This window comes from Seriola aureovittata, chromosome 2, assembly GCF_021018895.1.
Source record: "Seriola aureovittata isolate HTS-2021-v1 ecotype China chromosome 2, ASM2101889v1, whole genome shotgun sequence".
Lineage (NCBI taxonomy): Eukaryota > Metazoa > Chordata > Actinopteri > Carangiformes > Carangidae > Seriola > Seriola aureovittata.
The window spans coordinates 7353119-7371062 of record NC_079365.1 but is presented as its reverse complement, the minus strand read 5'-3'; the positions used below and the strand labels follow the sequence as shown (position 1 = coordinate 7371062).

The 17944-nt window shown below is 39.8% G+C and overlaps 2 protein-coding genes across 2 annotated transcripts; both read left to right on the top strand.

Annotated features, from left to right (window-relative positions):
* Positions 1 to 1460: 1460 nt before the first annotated feature.
* On the top strand, positions 1461 to 5422 carry sla2a (Src like adaptor 2a). Its single transcript, XM_056387096.1, has 8 exons — positions 1461 to 1614; positions 2214 to 2316; positions 2417 to 2516; positions 2607 to 2693; positions 3214 to 3317; positions 3702 to 3854; positions 3938 to 4067; positions 4831 to 5422. The coding sequence occupies exons 2-8, from the start codon at positions 2244 to 2246 to the stop codon at positions 4952 to 4954; spliced, it is 771 nt and encodes a 256-aa protein (XP_056243071.1). The 5' UTR covers positions 1461 to 1614; positions 2214 to 2243; the 3' UTR covers positions 4955 to 5422.
* Positions 5423 to 5585: 163 nt separating this feature from the next.
* Positions 5586 to 17916, top strand: trpc4apa (transient receptor potential cation channel, subfamily C, member 4 associated protein a). Its single transcript, XM_056387085.1, has 18 exons — positions 5586 to 5743; positions 7973 to 8101; positions 8230 to 8346; positions 8468 to 8525; positions 8640 to 8695; positions 8884 to 9012; positions 10581 to 10782; positions 10871 to 11056; positions 11148 to 11290; positions 11391 to 11522; positions 11614 to 11672; positions 11772 to 11957; positions 12151 to 12241; positions 12356 to 12496; positions 12618 to 12729; positions 12953 to 13065; positions 13306 to 13512; positions 15089 to 17916. Exons 1-18 carry the CDS (start codon positions 5618 to 5620, stop codon positions 15224 to 15226), a joined length of 2325 nt encoding a protein of 774 aa, XP_056243060.1. The 5' UTR covers positions 5586 to 5617; the 3' UTR covers positions 15227 to 17916.
* Positions 17917 to 17944: the final 28 nt, after the last annotated feature.

The following is a 17944-nucleotide window of genomic DNA, read 5'->3' as shown; positions in this document are numbered from 1 at the left end:
GGTGTCTGGTGAGTTTGTTTATCAGTAATGCCTTTAATTCTGGCTAATAAGTGCACATAAAAGCAGGTGCAGTGAATTTATTTGAATGAGAGAATGAGAAAGTACTGTACATCTCAGAGAAGCAAGTGCTTGTACTTTTCCTCTTCTATTGGTGGAAAAGTGAGGTGAGTGTGGTGAGTTAGTTTCCAACCACACTTGCTATTTCCTCACATAACTTGTCACAAATCAGATGGTCTATATTTGGCACAATGAAAGAACAACAATGGTCAGCTGCTACACAAATGAGATGAAGAGACTGATTTAAAATTGAGAAGATGTAAAGTATGTCATGGGGGAAACACGCTAAATGTTAATCTGATTTTCATGTCATGAGGCTTCTATCAACTTCAATATAATTTTCCTCTACTGATAAAGATAAATGAACTCAAAATATCTTACATGAAGAGGTGGACACAATCACAGCTTTACTGCTTTACTGTATCGGATTGCAATATATAAGGTTTTGCGTCAAACCCCTGTGCACTAAAAATAAAAGTAATTGATAATAATCTTGTATTTCATTGCAATACAAACAACATTTTACCATAAAAGACTTAACATGGAGGTGGATAATACAGATGTAAATCGGAAATTTGCAATATTTGAGAAAAATATGGAAAAATGAATTCTTCATATGTTCTTTCCACCTGTGCTTACAGGCCCTTTTCAGTGGTTCAGCACAAATCTGATCTGTTAGTTTCCACCCTAAGCAGAATTGTTTCTGAATTGCTTCTAAAGAAACCAACAGTACGTCTTTTTAAAGATGAGAATCAGAGGAGATAATGACATTGCTGTGGCCGTATCAAAGTCTTATTAGTATATGTGAGCATGAACGTCGCTGCCTGCAACGACAGAAACTAGAAATTGTACAATTCCTGCCGTGCATGATGTACATAAATTATTTATTTTCCTTGACTTTTTCACACCCAAATGATTTTTGTGTACAAAGCCCCACTGTTGCTTGTCATATTGCTCCACTGCTGCTCTGTTAGCTTGACTCTGCAGTGCCAGCATGATGGATGAACTTGTGACATCAATGGCAAAACATTAACATGACCGAGAAAGACTGAATGCAGGGTGCCAGGCTGATGGGGAAAATGTGGTCAGAGGCATCATGGTTCTGCAGAAAAATCTATAGGCAGATAAATGTCGCCTTGTCTAGTGTAAGCATTTTTGCACAAACATTGTCATTGTGACATAATATCACCACTTCAACCCACCACATGTACGTGCCACAAAGAGCACGTACATGTATATGTAAATTCGGCTTACGCAGATATACAGTTAATTCCATAAACAAGTGATGCACATTTAACCCTGCATGAAAACAGCCTGCATCAGAGAGAACAGCATGAGCTGTTCTGAGTCAGGATGTCATGGTCTTTAGCGTCACAGGAAGCTGCAGTTGTGTGAAATACATAAAGACACACACAGGAAGCCTCATCTCCTCAGGCAGATGATCATTTGTCATCAAGACGACTTGTAGTTCACTAGTTGCTCCGAGAAGGATCTAGCCCATTATTTTTGGAGAATATAATTTCTGCGCAAACATTTTTGATACAGAAACTGAAGGAGGTGAGTATGTTACCTGCTCTGATGAAAATCTTTTGCTTAATAACCCGTAATAGCTAAAATAATTTTGCTTGATAATGACTTTTACCTCCATATGCAATCTTACTGCCTAATACTTTTATTACATGAAATAAAAAGATGAAATATCTTTTGAATCGAAATGATAATAGATAAATGGAGAAATCAGCCATTGTTTAAAGTGTGTTTTACATTATTCAAAATATCTTATTAACTGGGCTATATGAAAAAGTCGAGTGCATCATGATAATTAAATCTCATCTTTCCATTATTTCTAATACAGCTTTCACATGTAGTTTGAGTATAGACTTCATTCCTCACAAACAGGTTGCATGGAAATTTATCACATGATATCCGTTCCTCTTGTTGTGGTTAGCCGCCTTCCTGCATCATCTAGGTTTTGCTGCCAGGTAACAAATAGTGTGCAGCACTTGTGAACTGTTTCGCTGATGGCAGTCATAATGAAAGAACTGAACAATCAAATAATGAATAAGTGACGATGAGGGCCTTTGAAAACATAACATTTTCTTCTATTGGTCCATATTTCACCTTTTTTGTGTCTCTCTTTTTTTCTATCACAATAGCCATTTCAAGTCGGCAAGAAGCCAAAGAACATGGGAACCTGCCCCATCAGATGTCAATCAAACCTAGCAATCCTTGAAAATCCACCTGAACCTGCATCAACAAGTAGGTTCAATCCTCAAGACACAAAATAAAAATAAGAAAAATGTAAAAAAAACAAAACAAATTTGGTTTATAATATTCATCTGCTTCTTTTCCTCTGCAGCCACAATGGAAAGCATTATTGTATCCCTCTATAACTACCCATCCTTTGGTCACAGAGAAGTGACCATGCACATTGGGGAAAGGCTCACCATCGTATCAGAGTATGTGATGCAGCTACTAATGTTTCACCTTCACCCTTGTTTTCACCTAGACAGACACAATTACTGATGATTGATTATTTTTTCCAATAGCGATGGGGATTTTCTGATGGTGAGATCCACAACCACAGGACATGAGAGCTACATTCCCACCAGCTACACCGCCAAGGTGACACACAGGTAAGTTACAGTCACGAAGACACATGTTAAGATGTCTGTCTCAGTACTCTGTGTGTGTGTGTGTGTGTGTGTGTGTGTGTGTGTGTGTGTGTGTGTGTGTGTGTGTGTGTGTGTGTGTGTATGTGTGTGTGTGTGTGTGTGTGTGGTGTGTGTGTGTGTGTTGTGTGTGTGTGTGTGTGTGTATGTGTGTGTGTGTGTGAGTGTGTGTGTGTGAAACCAGAAGACTTATGCATGTGTGAATAGAATGGCGGGGAGTTCCCTGACAGGTGGGAGTAGTTTCTGTCCCTGTGAACTTTACCTCAGTGGAGACATATGTTGGAACAAGACATCTGTTCTCTTCAGTGACATGACATCAGCCTCTGCCTCCTGCAGTTTCAGTCCTCCTCCAGTGGGGAATGTACTCTGAAATTGTTACAGTGGATTTTCCAAACCTAAAAACAACATGAAAATATTTTTTTGTCACTCTGTTTTATTGTCCCATACATCTAAATGTCTCCTGTGTCCTCTTCTCTCTGTTCAGGTGGCTTTTCACAGGCATCAGCAGGTACAAAGCAGTGGAGCTGCTCATGCAGCCCAATAACCAGAGTGGATCCTTCTTGATCCGAGAGTCAGAGACAAACAGAGGTTAGAATAAAGGTTTCTTTCTGTATTTTTTTCTGTATTTCTTTCTTTCATTTTCTTTCTTTCTTTCTTTCTTGCTTTCTTTCTTTCTTTCTTTCTTTCTTTCTTTCTTTTTGTTTGTTTCTTTATTCTTTCTTTCTTTAATACAAAAATGAAATGAGCCTTAAACTATTATGTGGAGTGGGTGTTAATGGAGCTACATAATTTTCATGGTTTCTAAAGCACTTTCCACTTCTTCAAGAATTTTCTTGTGAGAGTGACAGGTCATTTTAATTAGGTTTATTTATGGGGATGGCTTAATTTGCCTTAGAAAAATGACTTGCGTGGGTTAATGACTAAGAGCCATTAAGTTTAAATGCTGCATCTGTGTGCTGTTTCTGTCTTTAGATTGTTACTCGCTGTCTGTCCTGAGGAAAAACAACTCCTTGTACCAAGACTGTGTGAAGCACTATCGTATCTCTCACCTCCAAAATGGCTGGGTCTACATATCTCCAGGAATCACCTTCCCCTCCCTGCATCACCTGGTGGAACACTATTCAGGTTTGTACTGAGGATATAAAGCTGTTTTCTCACCTCAAACCCTATAAGAGTTAGTTATATTAAAATGTTTCCTCCTTTTCCAGAGTTATCAGATGGATTGTCCGGTCGGCTGACAACGCCTTGCTTCATCGACGGTTTAGATAACGCAAGAGAGGCCAGGCCTGTGCCCACAGCCATCAGGAGGCCTACTATCAACTGGAAGGACATAAGCAGGTGTGGCACACTCTCTCTAGCCTTGCTACTACTAATGGCTGCCACAAGATGGCACTCTGTTACTTGGTGTAGAGTAGCCTACTGCATGAGCCCCTCATGGTGTCATGGTTAAAAAAAATGTATAAATCCTTTCTTAGTGAAGCTAACCATTTTCAGTTTTTGTTGACACTGTGTCACAAAGATGTTGATTCAACTCTACGATAATTTGTTTCAGTGTTGAGTAAACTGATTGTGAAGGGTGTGTACACAACACCAACAGATATGCCCACAGATTAGACTGTAGCTGCACTGGGTATCTGCCAAGTTTGAGAATCTGTAGCTGTGTGAGTAGCGAGCAGCGAACCTACCTCAGATAAATAAAGTTTGAAAAATGTAGCCTACAATAGATGGTAGTTATTTAAAGGCCTTGTGAAATGAAAAATATTTTTTTTTCCCAGTTTTAATACTGTGTCCCCATGTTAATAGTTCATTTATCTCATCATATGCCAAATATATATGTCAAAAAAAAAAATGTTGGAGTATTTTTACATCAAAATCCATGTATTTTCTCTTCCTGTAAAACGGTTTCATACATTTGATGACTCATCCCGCACGCAATGGCGTTCACTAATTTTCAGAGCAAATTCTGTCCATGTTTACACAGCAGTTAAAACAGAAATGTCACCAATGTTTGGGACTTTGTGGGAACAGTGAAATTGAGGCACTTTTTTTTTTTTTAAATCACCAACACTATAATCACCTTATTCATTCTGTCTCCTCTCAGGTCGGTGATCTTCAGGAGGAAGAGAACAGAGTCGGACAACTCTCTGGTGAGCGAGGGGCTGAGGGAAGCCATCAGCTCTTACCTGCAAATGACAGAGGGCAACGATCACAGCTGGGACACTTGAGGAAAGACAGTGGATCAATGTGAAAGAATGAAGTCAGACGGATGGAGAGCAGTCAAATACTGACCTGAATCATCTGCATTTTGGGCAAGCCAATAGAAGGGGTCGTCTGTACGCCCAAATGTAGTCTTCCTACACTGCCCTGTAGTGGCAGGAGAGCTGAGACACTACAATGCTTGGGGTTGTGACATACTGTATGTCAGCAAGAGACTGTTTTCTGTGTTCAAAGTGACACACAGTGGCTATGTGAGCTGAAAATTAAAAGACAGTGAGACATTTGTTCTCATTTGTTTTCAAACATTGAATGTATTCATTTACAACCTAATTTGTACATGCTGTTTGAATGTAATGTTGTATGTTAATATTACTGTAATGTTATTGTTATCATTGGTATGTTATTGGAATCCAATAAAATACGTCAGATATGTGATGAATGAGCAACACATATAAAACCACCTAAAAACGAGAGAATCTGTCCCGTATTTTTTTGGTATTATGATGTATTTTATCATTATAAACCATTTATATCAAATGTAAATATGATTGAAGCCATTGGATTCTTGCAGAGTGTGCTTTTCTGCCAGCAGGTGCCGCTTAATTACCTCCAATAATTCATCAAAGCTTTCCACTTCCTGCCCGAACAGTTCAGTTCAGGAAGAAGAAATAATGGCGACGCTTCTGGGGTCCGAGTCCCCTTGTACTGGAGGAAAACGAAGAAATTGCAACAATAATATTGTCACAAAGTTCACGGCCAGTAAGATTACTGGCCAGGGTTACAGTCGAGGGACACAGGTAAGAGAAACGATGCATGTTACGCCAATAAACACATCAGAAAGTTGATCGAGTGAGGCCAGGGACTTGCGCTTGGAATCTAGCCTGAAAACGAAGACGTTGTCCTGGAGACTTGACTGGACATGTAGTCTATCTTGTCAGCTTTGGCTTTACAGCTAGCTACGACACGACAGGGTGTTTTTTAAAACGTAAACCTTAAACTTTGACATCATTGAGTTCTGTAAAACAGTATTTGCTCAGTGACAAGCAAAATAACGTTAGTACTACAAGTGTATGAAGCAAGCTCCGCTTCAAATGGGTCTTTGTTGTTAGCTCCACGTTAGCTTAGCATTATAGGCCAGGTGAAATACGACATAAATACACGTTGAACTGAAAGTTTGACGGGATAATGTTGTTTATATCGGGCATTGGAGTTCCAGTGTCACTGGAGAGCCCATAGTTTAATTTTGGAAGGGCTTAAATCACCCAGTGTTAATCAACGGCAGTAACGTTTGCTAATGTTAGCAAATAGGGTAACGTCAGCTAGCTAGCTAAGCCAGCTGAACAGCTCAGGTGATTACGTAACGACACACTAACCACAATAACTATCGTTTCCATAAATGGATACGCCACAACAGCTGTTTGGACAAGGGAATGTTAGCGGGTTTATTTTTATTTTCACACAAACAAACATTTACGTGACATATGTACCTTTGGAGAACATATTGGTCCGGTTAGTTTTGATTATAACGCTAGTTTACGTCAGCTGTTATGTTTTTTTCCTAGTCCTTATGCATGTTGACGTCGCTCCTGTGCATTTGACTCATTTATTCGCCGTGTATCTCCTTTCACTTGCTATGCTACACACCCACCATTAAACCGTTGAATTGCAAAGCCAATAAAACAATTTATTCCAGTGCCCCTGCATTATTTCTGCGTGTCAGTGTCTTGCCTTTTACCTTCCTTGCTGACTTGCAGTTTTCGAGGTAGCTTAAGGTAGTGCCTCTCATTGGTGACACAAACAGAAAGCGTCTATTATATGACAATATCCTCTTATAATGTCCTGTTGAATGCGACCACTTTCCCCAGGTTGATCAGAGACTGTTGGGCCAGCTACCATGATATACTGTACACTGGTATCATGTCGGTGCTATTAACAAATCACATCACATTAATGGTGGTTTTTTGATGTCAGTGAAGGCATTCAGGAGTGTAGGTCGTCAGGTGTCATCAGTGGGCCAAAAGCTGTAACAGACAACACAAAAACATTCCTAGGTTATTTTTTCTGTCCTGTTTGCATCAAAGTGTGAGAGGAATTCACTGTGGACCCAAAGTTTCTACAGATTATCTTTTAATGTTAATTACAGCTGAATATAACAAACTTGCCCCATGCGGGCAATTTGTAGCACCTAGGCGCTGCATTGACTGTCAGTATTATAATTTTCAAATTTAAAATGGTTGACAGTTGGTTTTTGGCCTCTGATGCGTGAATTACGGAATCAGCATTTATTATTCACCATTTAGAATGAATAGAAGCTATGGAACATCTGAGTGAGCTTCTTGTGAATGCCACATTTTACAAAATGTTTGTTCCTTGCAGAAAGATAAAATTATCTCAGCATTTTTACATTGAATTGTTTGGGTTACGTATTATGGAATTTTCCATAAGCGTTTCTCTAAATTCATACAATTGTCACAGCCTTGTATTTTAAAAGGGTTTCAACAGTAAGACAGAAAATGTGTGCGTGCATTCATTACTTGCAGAGGCAATAAATCTATTTGGTAAATATAGAAAACACCCTCTTCTGTGACCTTTGCAGAAACCTCAATTCAGAATGCCCCACAAGATTTTATTCCTAATGAGGGAAAAAATTCAACACAGCACACCTATGATTAGAACACTCTGTTGGCGTCCAGTAAACTGTAGGGTCAACTTTAAGATTCTGCTGCACTTTATGGCCTTGGTCCACAATACATGTGCACTCACTGACTATTAGCCAGGCTAGGACTCTCAAGTCACATGGTTTTAGGTATAACAGGGATGTAATAAAACTCTGCTGAAACTGCTTTTAGTTTCTGTTCTCTTTAAATTAAATAAAGTTTAAGTTGATCTCAGGATTGCGTCCTGACATCCACTAGTACAAGCAAAAATATTCCTTTAAAACCTTGCTGAAGCCTTATTACAAATAAACATGCATTTTCACTGTGTATATCACACTGTTTAAGTTTGACTCTAATTATATGTCATAGCTCCCAGGAGGCCTGCTCCAGGAGAGAGATAAACGGGCCAAGTGGAATGGCATCCCTACTCTGCTGCAGAAGCTCTACGAGAGCAGCCATCCCAACAGTGACCTCTCCCATGCCCACAACTTTCTTAAGGTAGTCTCACAGCATTAGTCCATCCAACAATGATGCTGTGGAATTACTGCTTTTCGTCACTTGATGGTGAATGTTTCCCTTTGGAGCCTGGGTGATGTAAATTACATGTGAACAATGGTTTTTGTCAGGTATTATCATCCCATCTCTCCATGGAGGCCATGTCTTTTGTCACAGAGGACAGGAAGACCGCTCAGGAATCCACCTTCCCCAACACATACACCTTTGACCTCTTTGGTGGAGTTGATGTAAGTTTGACTCAGAGACACTGAAGTTTGTTCCCTTTGGAGAATCAGTTGTAATGTGTAGAACAACTCATACTGAGACATAAAAAACATATTAAATGTTCATTTTACTGTTCTCCTGAAGCTGCTTGTGGAGATCTTGATGAGACCTACACTAACTATGCAGAAGAAAAAACCCAAAAGTAAGTAGGCTGACATTACATCTGTGCACATGTCTGCTTTTATTGGGAAGTTAATATGTTTTTACATGAAGATGATTGAACTGAATTTAGACGCCTGTGTTTCTGTTACAACAGTGAATGATGACTTGGTTAAGGACTGCCTTAGTGTTCTCTACAACTGTTGTATATGTGTAAGTATCCTATTACATTTTGTTACGTACCAGAGAAATGTCAGAGGTGCATCATACCTTGCTTCAACTTAGCACATGTATAAAGCTAGAAGTATTTTCTCTGCAGTTGGTTTGTGCAGTTATATTGTCTCAAAACAGGGCAGTTTTTACAGATATGAATGGGCAAATTTTCTTCTTTCAATTCATAGACGGAGGGGGTCACGAAGAGCCTGGCAGCGAGGGATGACTTTGTTCTGTTTCTCTTCACCCTGATGACAAACAAGAAGACCTTCCTACAGACTGCTACTCTAATTGAAGATATTCTTGGAGTCAAAAAGGTCAGAGTTATACTTGGATCAAATCTTCAGCATCAGCATTAATCATTGTTTATTACCCTTCTTAACTCAAGAGTTAAAGGGTCTGTGAAGTCATTTTATTCAGTGAGATTTGGCAGAAAACATCAATTTTCTGTGCTACTGTTTCTGAAAAATCAGTCTAATTAATATTTAATCTTAATTAATTTTTCTGTGGAAATAATGACCTTTTAATCTTTGTTCTGAAGATAAATGTATATTGCTGTCTGATGGCTCTTGTCCATGTGCAGACACCTCTAATGCCAAAACATTATGCCCAGCAGAACTGCTAACACCCTAATGGCACAACAGTGCCTTAATTTCAGACTCATGCTGTGCTCCACTTTAAATTCTCCTAATATCAATCAACATTTTAAAATTTGTGTCTCTGTCTCTGATTACCTTTCTTTTGTGTCAGTGCTACAATTTACCAGACGGCTGCGCAAATCTTCTTTTGCTTTCTTTTTATTTTTTTATTTTTTAAGCCAGACGCAATTATTCCTGATTCTGGTCATGTTATAAAATCTTCTAAATGCTTCTACCAACAAGGTTTCTCTGGTGCCTACATGTAGACTCTTACGACCCTCTAATTATAGCTTGTGCTTCTCCTCAAAAATTACAATTACTTAATCATCCATTGGTAACTTAATTATTTATACATCAGAGCCTCAGGGTGATTGCAAAAAAGTAGGCGACTTTGCAAAGATGATCAGGAGCAGTTCAGTGAGGGAAGTTTTTCCGCTTAGTAATTATGGCAGACACAGTAAATTAATATTTTGTGGTATTTTAAGGTATTGCCAGTGCTAACCACCTCCTCACTTTATATAATGAAGTGAGAGAATGTTACTAGGAATGTTTAAGGCATATAATGCACACTGCCTGACTGATAAGGTGCTATGCACAACATGTCTGTATCATTTGCAATAGTTTTACGACAGTTGACATTTTAAACCTCTGCAACACCATGGCAGAAGTATCATGCTGCTTTAAGGCCTCTTACATTTGTTATAAGGAATGTAGCAACATAGAAGGGCATTGCAATCATGTATCATTGTATCATGTAATCATTGTATTCATCATGAGCTTGCATAGAAAAGTTAGTGGTTACAATAAAGTCTAGCAACTTGCAAAGGCATCTATTGTTTTCAAAACTGTTTTCTCAGCAATGGAGAATTTAGTGTATGAAAAAAAACACACATCCTCCTTTGTGACTGTTTTTAAATAGCCTCTTAAAGCATTACAATCTATTTGCTTTCCTTGTGTGGATTAAAGGTCCTAGAGAAGATGATGTATGCACAGGCATAACTTACAGGGATAATTTACTGGACCTAAAGAAGTAATCTTCAGACAGTGCTTTTCCCTGTGGCAATATATTGAAGTTACTTTTTGATAGATCCATAAACTGATTTACTTAGATATGGTAAAAACTACTACATTTTTAGCAGGTAACAAATTCAGGGTTAATCTCACATCTTGTTAAGTGTGACAATGTTGTATTTCTGATTCCAGTCTGCTTTCAGATTGGTAACAGTTCATGTGTTTGCATTTTTAAGGAGATGATCCAGTTAGAAGGCATCCCCAACCTGTCAGGCCTGGTCCAAAGCTTTGACCAACAACAGCTGGCCAACTTCTGCCGCATCCTGTCTGTCACCATCTCAGAACCTGATGTAGGGAACGATGACAAGCACACCCTGCTCGCCAAAAATGCCCAGCAGAAACGCAATGCTAGCCCCTCACGGGCAGAGGTCAACCAGGGTAAGTTGTCTTTGAGGAACAGAGCCCAAACAGACTATGTAACATATGGATCAGTAAATTGTGAACTGTCAAATGTTATTCTTTGCAGTAACCCTGCTGAACATCCCTGGGTTCATTGAACGGCTGTGTAAGCTGGCCACTAGAAAGGTGTCTGAGGCCACAGGAGCGAACTTCCTGCAGGAGCTGGAGGACTGGTACACATGGCTGGACAATGCTCTGGTGCTGGATGCCCTTATGCAGATGGCTACTGAGGACGCTGAACAAAGCAGTACAGGTGACACCACAGCCACTTGTGCTGCTTTTTATTCAGCTTACTTAAATCTTACAAACTTTGTCTGAGATAACTTTTTTCCCCTGACTTTCAGAGTCATCAGATGAGAGTTCCTTGGCCACCAGCCCGCTGAGACATCGACTGCCCCAGTCCATGAAGATCGTCCATGAAATCATGTATAAAGTGGAAGTGCTCTATGTGCTATGTGTCCTTCTCATGGGCCGACAGAGGAACCAGGTACTTAACAACACATCTCCTCCATTTGAGGTTTAAGTGAGAGTGTTGGCTCTAAGCAGAGTGTAGTTTTTTGACTACTGTATTGTGTCTCTGCGTACAGGTGCACAAGATGCTGGCTGAGTTTCGTCTCATCCCAGGGCTCAATAACCTTTTTGACAAGCTAATCTGGAGGAAATACACTGCTTCAAATCATGTGGTGCACGGCCAGAATGAGAACTGCGACTGTAGTCCAGTATGAACTTTTAACATCACACTATTTGGAAACTGGCTCTGGGTAATTAAATTTAACATAGCCATTAACTTTCTTTATTGTCATCATACAGGAAATTTCCTTCAAAATCCAGTTTTTGCGGCTACTCCAGAGTTTCAGTGATCACCATGAGTAAGTGACCCTTAATTGAGTCGCCTTGGATCTAACTTCTTGTTTTACGTTTTACATTAGCAGAGTTTGTTTTTTTTAAATATGTTTCCTGTCTTTCAGGAACAAGTACCTCCTGCTGAATAGCCAGGAGCTGAATGAACTGAGTGCCATATCCATGAAGGCTAACATCCCTGAGGTGGAAGCTCTGGTCAACACAGACAGAAGCCTAGTGTGTGATGGGAAGAAAGGCCTCCTCACACGCCTCCTCGCTGTCATGAAGAGGGAGCCTCCAGACTCCTCCTTCAGGTCAGCATTGTGCATTTCAAAGATCAAGAGGGAGATGAAGATGTTGATATTTTAAGTGTCAACCTATTTGGAAAAAGTCGAACACCCCTATCATGGAGCAAAAGACTGCTTCTTTTGAAAAAAGATTTCTCAAGATTTGTCTGTGTAGTTCTGCTTTTTGTAGTTTTGCTGACTCTTTCTGTTGCATATGTAGATTCTGGCAGGCGAGGGCAGTGGAAAGTTTTCTCAGAGGAGCCACCTCCTATGCAGACCAAATGTTCCTCCTGAAGAGGGGATTACTAGAGGTATGTACAACCACAGATTGCTTTTCTCATTCCGTAGTCCATATCATCACAAAGATCTCCTTCATTTTTGACTTCTCTTGATTCACTTCACTGTCTGCTTCCATCCCTCGACAGCACATCCTGTTCTGTATCATAGATAGTGGCTGTACCTCCCGAGATGTCCTACAGAGCTACTTTGATCTTCTGGGAGAGCTCATGAAGTTCAACATTGATGCCTTCAAAAGATTCAACAAATATGTCAACACTCCAGAGAAGGTATAATTGTACACCTTATATGCCCTATAAAAAGGTTTTGTATATGCTTACATTCTTTTCTCAATTTGTGTGTTGCATGAACAAGACTGTCTAATGATATATCTTGGTGTCTCCTCTGTAGTTTCAGACCTTCCTGACGCAGATCAACAGCTCTTTGGTGGACTCTAACATGCTGGTGCGCTGCATTGTCCTGTCATTGGACCGCTTTGAGAGCCAGACTGAAGATGTCAAAGGTAAACCAGAATGGCAAGTTACACATGTAGACCAGTGATACAATATTCTGACCAACCCCACCTAAGTTGACAGATAATGTTAGGCCATGTCCATACTAACATGGATACATCTGAAAACACAGTTGTTGCTTAACAAGTCATTTAAAGTGGAAGTGCTATTCCTGCAAGAGTTAAAACATTGATTTCAGTGTTTTGCCCCCCCCCCCCCCCCCCCCCCCCCCAGTGGTGGAGGTACTGTCTGAGTGCTGCCTGCTGTCCTACATGGCCAGAGTTGAGAACAGGCTTTCCTTCCTCTTTCGACTGATCACGATCATCAACGTACAGACTCTCACACAGGTCTTGTTTAATTTTCATTTTGTCACAAGAGTACAGAGAAACTCAAATCATTGCAGAATAAGGAATTCTTTGTCTCAAAAATTTAACCAGATGAATGAAAGACAATTTTAGTCTAAACTTAAATTAATGTCAGCTAATAATAACATTTGTTTAATTTGTATCTGTTAGGGTTGTCGTCCAAAACACTTTCTAACTCATTCTTGTTCCTTTTTGTATCCACCCCATCCTTTTTCCCTGCAGGAGAATGTGAGCTGTTTAAACACCAGTTTGGTGATCTTGATGCTGGCCAGAAGAAAGGCTAAACTGCCCTTCTACCTCAACGCCCTACGGGAGAAGGAATATGCTGAGAAGTACCCGGGCTGCCTGCTCAACAACTTCCACAACCTACTGCGCTTCTGGCAGCGCCACTACCTCAACAAGGACAAAGATAGCACCTGTCTGGAGAATGTGAGTAGCTCTCGCTCTTTCCTGCATAAACTTGAAATTTAAGCAAATATCTTCATCTCACCAAAGTCTACATCAGCTGCATCACACAAGCAGCAACTGAGAGTCTCCTCTCATTCTCTACTGTTAAGGTTCAGTGTTTTGAAATCATGGATATGCATGCTGGGAAAAACAAAGACCTAAAGTGATTACAGTACTGTGTCATAGTGACATTTGTGTGACTAGGCTGTAAAACCAGTTTGTTTAACAACTTTAAACAGCAACACTGGCTAAAATGTTCCAAAAAATTCCAAGAGACAGGTGATTTAAAAAATGCTGTGTTGTGTTCAGTATCGGTAAGAGTTGTCTTGCAGATTTGGAAATCTTTCAACAAATCACGAAGTACCTCTTTTTCCACTGAAGGAAACTGATTGGTGGAAAAAAAAAAACGTTTAGTTTTGCTTTTCAGTGTTCATCATCATCGGCTGTTCTTGTTGATGCAAATCAATGAGCAACCACAACTGATACCGTGTCTATGCAGTGACAAAGTGGCTGTACACAAAAAACCATAGAATAGGTCTTGAAAGACAAATTCTGTATACATGTAAATGATCTCAAAAACATAAGTAGTGACTGATATTGTGAATATATGTTTAATGAATAAGATTTAGTGTACTTTTCTCCAGCCCCCTTGAACTGAACATTTACTACACGTATTATCTCAGTCAACTTTAACAAACACTTTTTATACTGTTAGAGGCTTTTTGCTAATGCAGTATTTGTCTTGCTCTCATAAATGCACTGTACACCACCTGCCAGGTACCAAACAGCAAACAGACAAAGTTAGAGGCTAGCAAGTTAACACAGTGGAGCATTTAGCAGGTAAAGAGCCAGATGTTTCTCTCAGGGGTTTGGTAGGACCAAAATGTGGGTTTAAAGGTGAGTTAATATTGGCCTTAACATTCACCAACTGACCACAAGCATGAGTCCTAATGAATTCAATGTTGCTCCATATCTACAGGATGTGTAAATAGTCAGCTGATGGCTAACTTGTTATTCCCTAACAACTTTATAAGGTGGTTTGAATGCTGTGTTTTTGCTTGTTCCGCTGCCCCCAAGTGGCCAAAAATGTCAGTCATGGCTGCTTCAGTACCAACAAAGTTTCATAATGTTTCAAGTGTGTGTGTGTATATATATACAACCCTAAACTATTATTATTGTTTGTAGTGGCAATTTACATTGCTGTAAATGTTGTCACATGTGAACACAAGGTTGATCACTGTGATTTAATCTCAATTACGGTTATTTGTTAATGGTGAAATACTCCACTTCATACATATGTAGCATCAGATCCACTAGATATCAGGCATACAGCTAAGCAAAGCTGATTTTTCCGAGCATGTAAACTGTCCTTTACACAAGATGACTAGGTTGACAACGAATTGATGCTACCAACCATTTCATACATGCATACAGCTTCATACCATTGCATGCAAGCTTCTAGCTCACCAGATATTGTGGTTAACTAGCTAATTAAGTGACGAGCAGTAAATTAAAATGAGTTTTATTGTTCTAATTCCTCTCTGGTTTCTCTCCTCAGAGCTCCTGTATCCCCTTCAGCTACTGGAAGGAGACGGTGTCAGTGCTGCTGGGCTCAGACAGGACTTCTCTGTGTGCCATAGCGAGCTACATTGATGAGCCCTTCATGGATCTGGACAGAGACCTGCTGGAAGATTGACCTCCAGCATGTGCACTCACTGCGCTGGGGGTGGGACAGGGCAGAGGGTCACAGGGAGCATGGACACCTAAAGCTGGTGACAACTCTACTTATCTGAGCCATCCAGGTGCTTTGTGACTGCGTTTCTGGATGTAAAGACTCACCTGTTTGCTGTCTGTACCTACGCATGGAGGCTGTCATCACAGATGTAAGGGGACATAATTTGCCCGGCGTTCGTCCTCTCACTGAGTTACTGCTCTTCTTCAAAGGAAACCTGTTTGCCCATCCCAGATCACCAACATCGTATAACAGACAATTAAAAGACTTGAGGAATGACACCTGCATTGGTTGTTTGCTTTAGGTGAAATTCAGATAGAGCCTTTTATATAACCTATACAAAATTCTATGAAAAAAATATGTATGATTCAACAAATTATATGTTAGAAAAAAAAATTCTTTTCACATGGACTTGGTTTGGAAATGGCCACAGATTAAACTGTCACCCAGATGTGCAGGTCAGTGGTGCGTCACAGGGCTGCCAGGAGGGAGCGGCCTCAACCTCCCACTACCTACACACTCTCTGTTGACTCCATGCCACTCCACTTCCTGACCAGTGGAGAAAACTGGTAAAATTGGAGTTTTTGCAGGGGTCTTCTCAATGAACAGCATTTTCATTTAACCTGTCTGTGGGTCTATTTTATTAGGTGGCTTGTTGTTGATTGGTGCTTTCTGGCTCTACTTGGAACATTTAGGTAGCTTGTGGGCCGGCTGACATGTTTCACAAATCACACGGGGCTCCTCTCACCTAAAACCATCCACTCTGTTGTGGCTTCAGAAGCTTCACCCAGGGACTCGTCTCTTTTCCAGGTTATTTTTGCTGATTTATTTTTGTGTTGTTGAAAACAATGGCTTTTAGCTCTGGATAAACTGTAGAATAAAACATTGCACAGATGAAATTGTTTTTATTGTTTATTATATCTTAACACATTTGTTAATTAAAAAAACCTTCATTTTGTAACAGAATTTGTATCCGTGCTGTGAGAGATGCTTTGGGAAGAGAATAAACTATGCAGGTGCTAGTGTTAAGATACCACTTTAATTGTTCCAGTCCACACAAAGTTTGTTTTATGTGAATTAGCCTTCAGCCCATCACCGTCATCATTGGATTTAAAGTCTACCACTTTCTCTGGTATTTCTCAAAATCTCAGACTACAATCTGAGAATGACAATCTTTCCATGTGATGGCTCTTTTTGCTCGGTGCCACCACTCTATCTTTAGTTTGGATTGAGAAGAAGCAGAGAGCACGGCTGTGTTGATGTGTCCATGGCCTGAATGTGCAGCTGTTTAGTGGAAATGGAAGATGCGGAGCTGAACAGATATTTGGTGTCCCAAATTAAAACAGGCCGAACCCGTGATAAGTACAAATGAATGAGCTACCTCATATTCTATCCGGATACCGTACAGATCAAATCACTTAAAATGACAAGTGTAGAGTTTTACTCCCAACATGTCATGAGTCGTACTACATGTTCATGTGAATGTATATGGGCATTTATACAGTTGGCCCCTGATGCCATGAGTTATTAGTGCTATGCCGCCTTGGGATGCAAACACACGTCCTTTTAACACGTTTGAAGCCTTTTATTTGCTTTGAAGCTAATTAACCAGAAATGTTTCCTTGTTTTCTAGCTTTCATTCAGCATGTCTTAAAAATCTCTTGATGGGTGTGCACATACTTTGAATTAGTTCATCTTTTGTGCTTTGCAGTGAAGTTAATGCAATTGCACTTCGCAAGTGCTTCTCTCTTACACATTCACTTTCTTGCTGGATGCCCAAGATAAATGCTAATGTCTAACATGATGTGATTTGACACAGGGTACTTCTGCAGTGATGTTGCGTTGTTAGTACTGATCATGTATTATCATGGATCTTAATCCCACTTATCACTTCAGTCATCCACCACAGACGTCAATGAAGCTATTGCTATAAAAACATGAATGTTGTCAGCAACTACATAAACAATCCCTGACTTCTGTAGCTTTGTGATCTGAATTTCTGAGACTGATCCCTCTGTATGATGCACAGGAGAATTGGTTCTCAGCAGTTGTGTATGTGGTGTTTTGCTCCTAGAAGGCCTTAGATTCCATTAAATCATTAGTTTGTATAGAAAACGGTGAAATCTTATCCTCTTGGCCAAGAACATGCTGCATAGTGTTTAATACAACACACAATTTGACTTTTACTTTAGGTCCCTGATATTTTGACTTTGTTAACTGTAGATTTATGTAATGTTTGGCATGATGAGAATATTATTAGACACGTGTTGCAGCCATTTCTGAACTCACTCAAAACTCGGACCATGTGGTGCTTTTTTGATCAAATATGATTGTATCTCACTTCACCAGGATCAACAGCATCTGTGGAAATTATGATGAAAAGAAACTATTACGAGATGCTGATAGTGGATAGTTCGTGATGAAACTCTCAAATGGTTGTTAAAAATTCACTTCTGCACACGTCTTACTAATCCTGTGTGACCATCAAACAAACAGAGAAGATTCATGTTTCAGTTTCACATTCAGCTATAACCACTTCTGTAACCAGCTTTAATCCTCATGGTACTCCTCTAATGCTGGTGTTTAACTTCATTTTCCTTATTTAACAACTGTTTGTCAAATTAATAATATAATAAATTCTTCTTTAGACCTTCTTTGTTGGGTTTCTATCTTTGTCACATA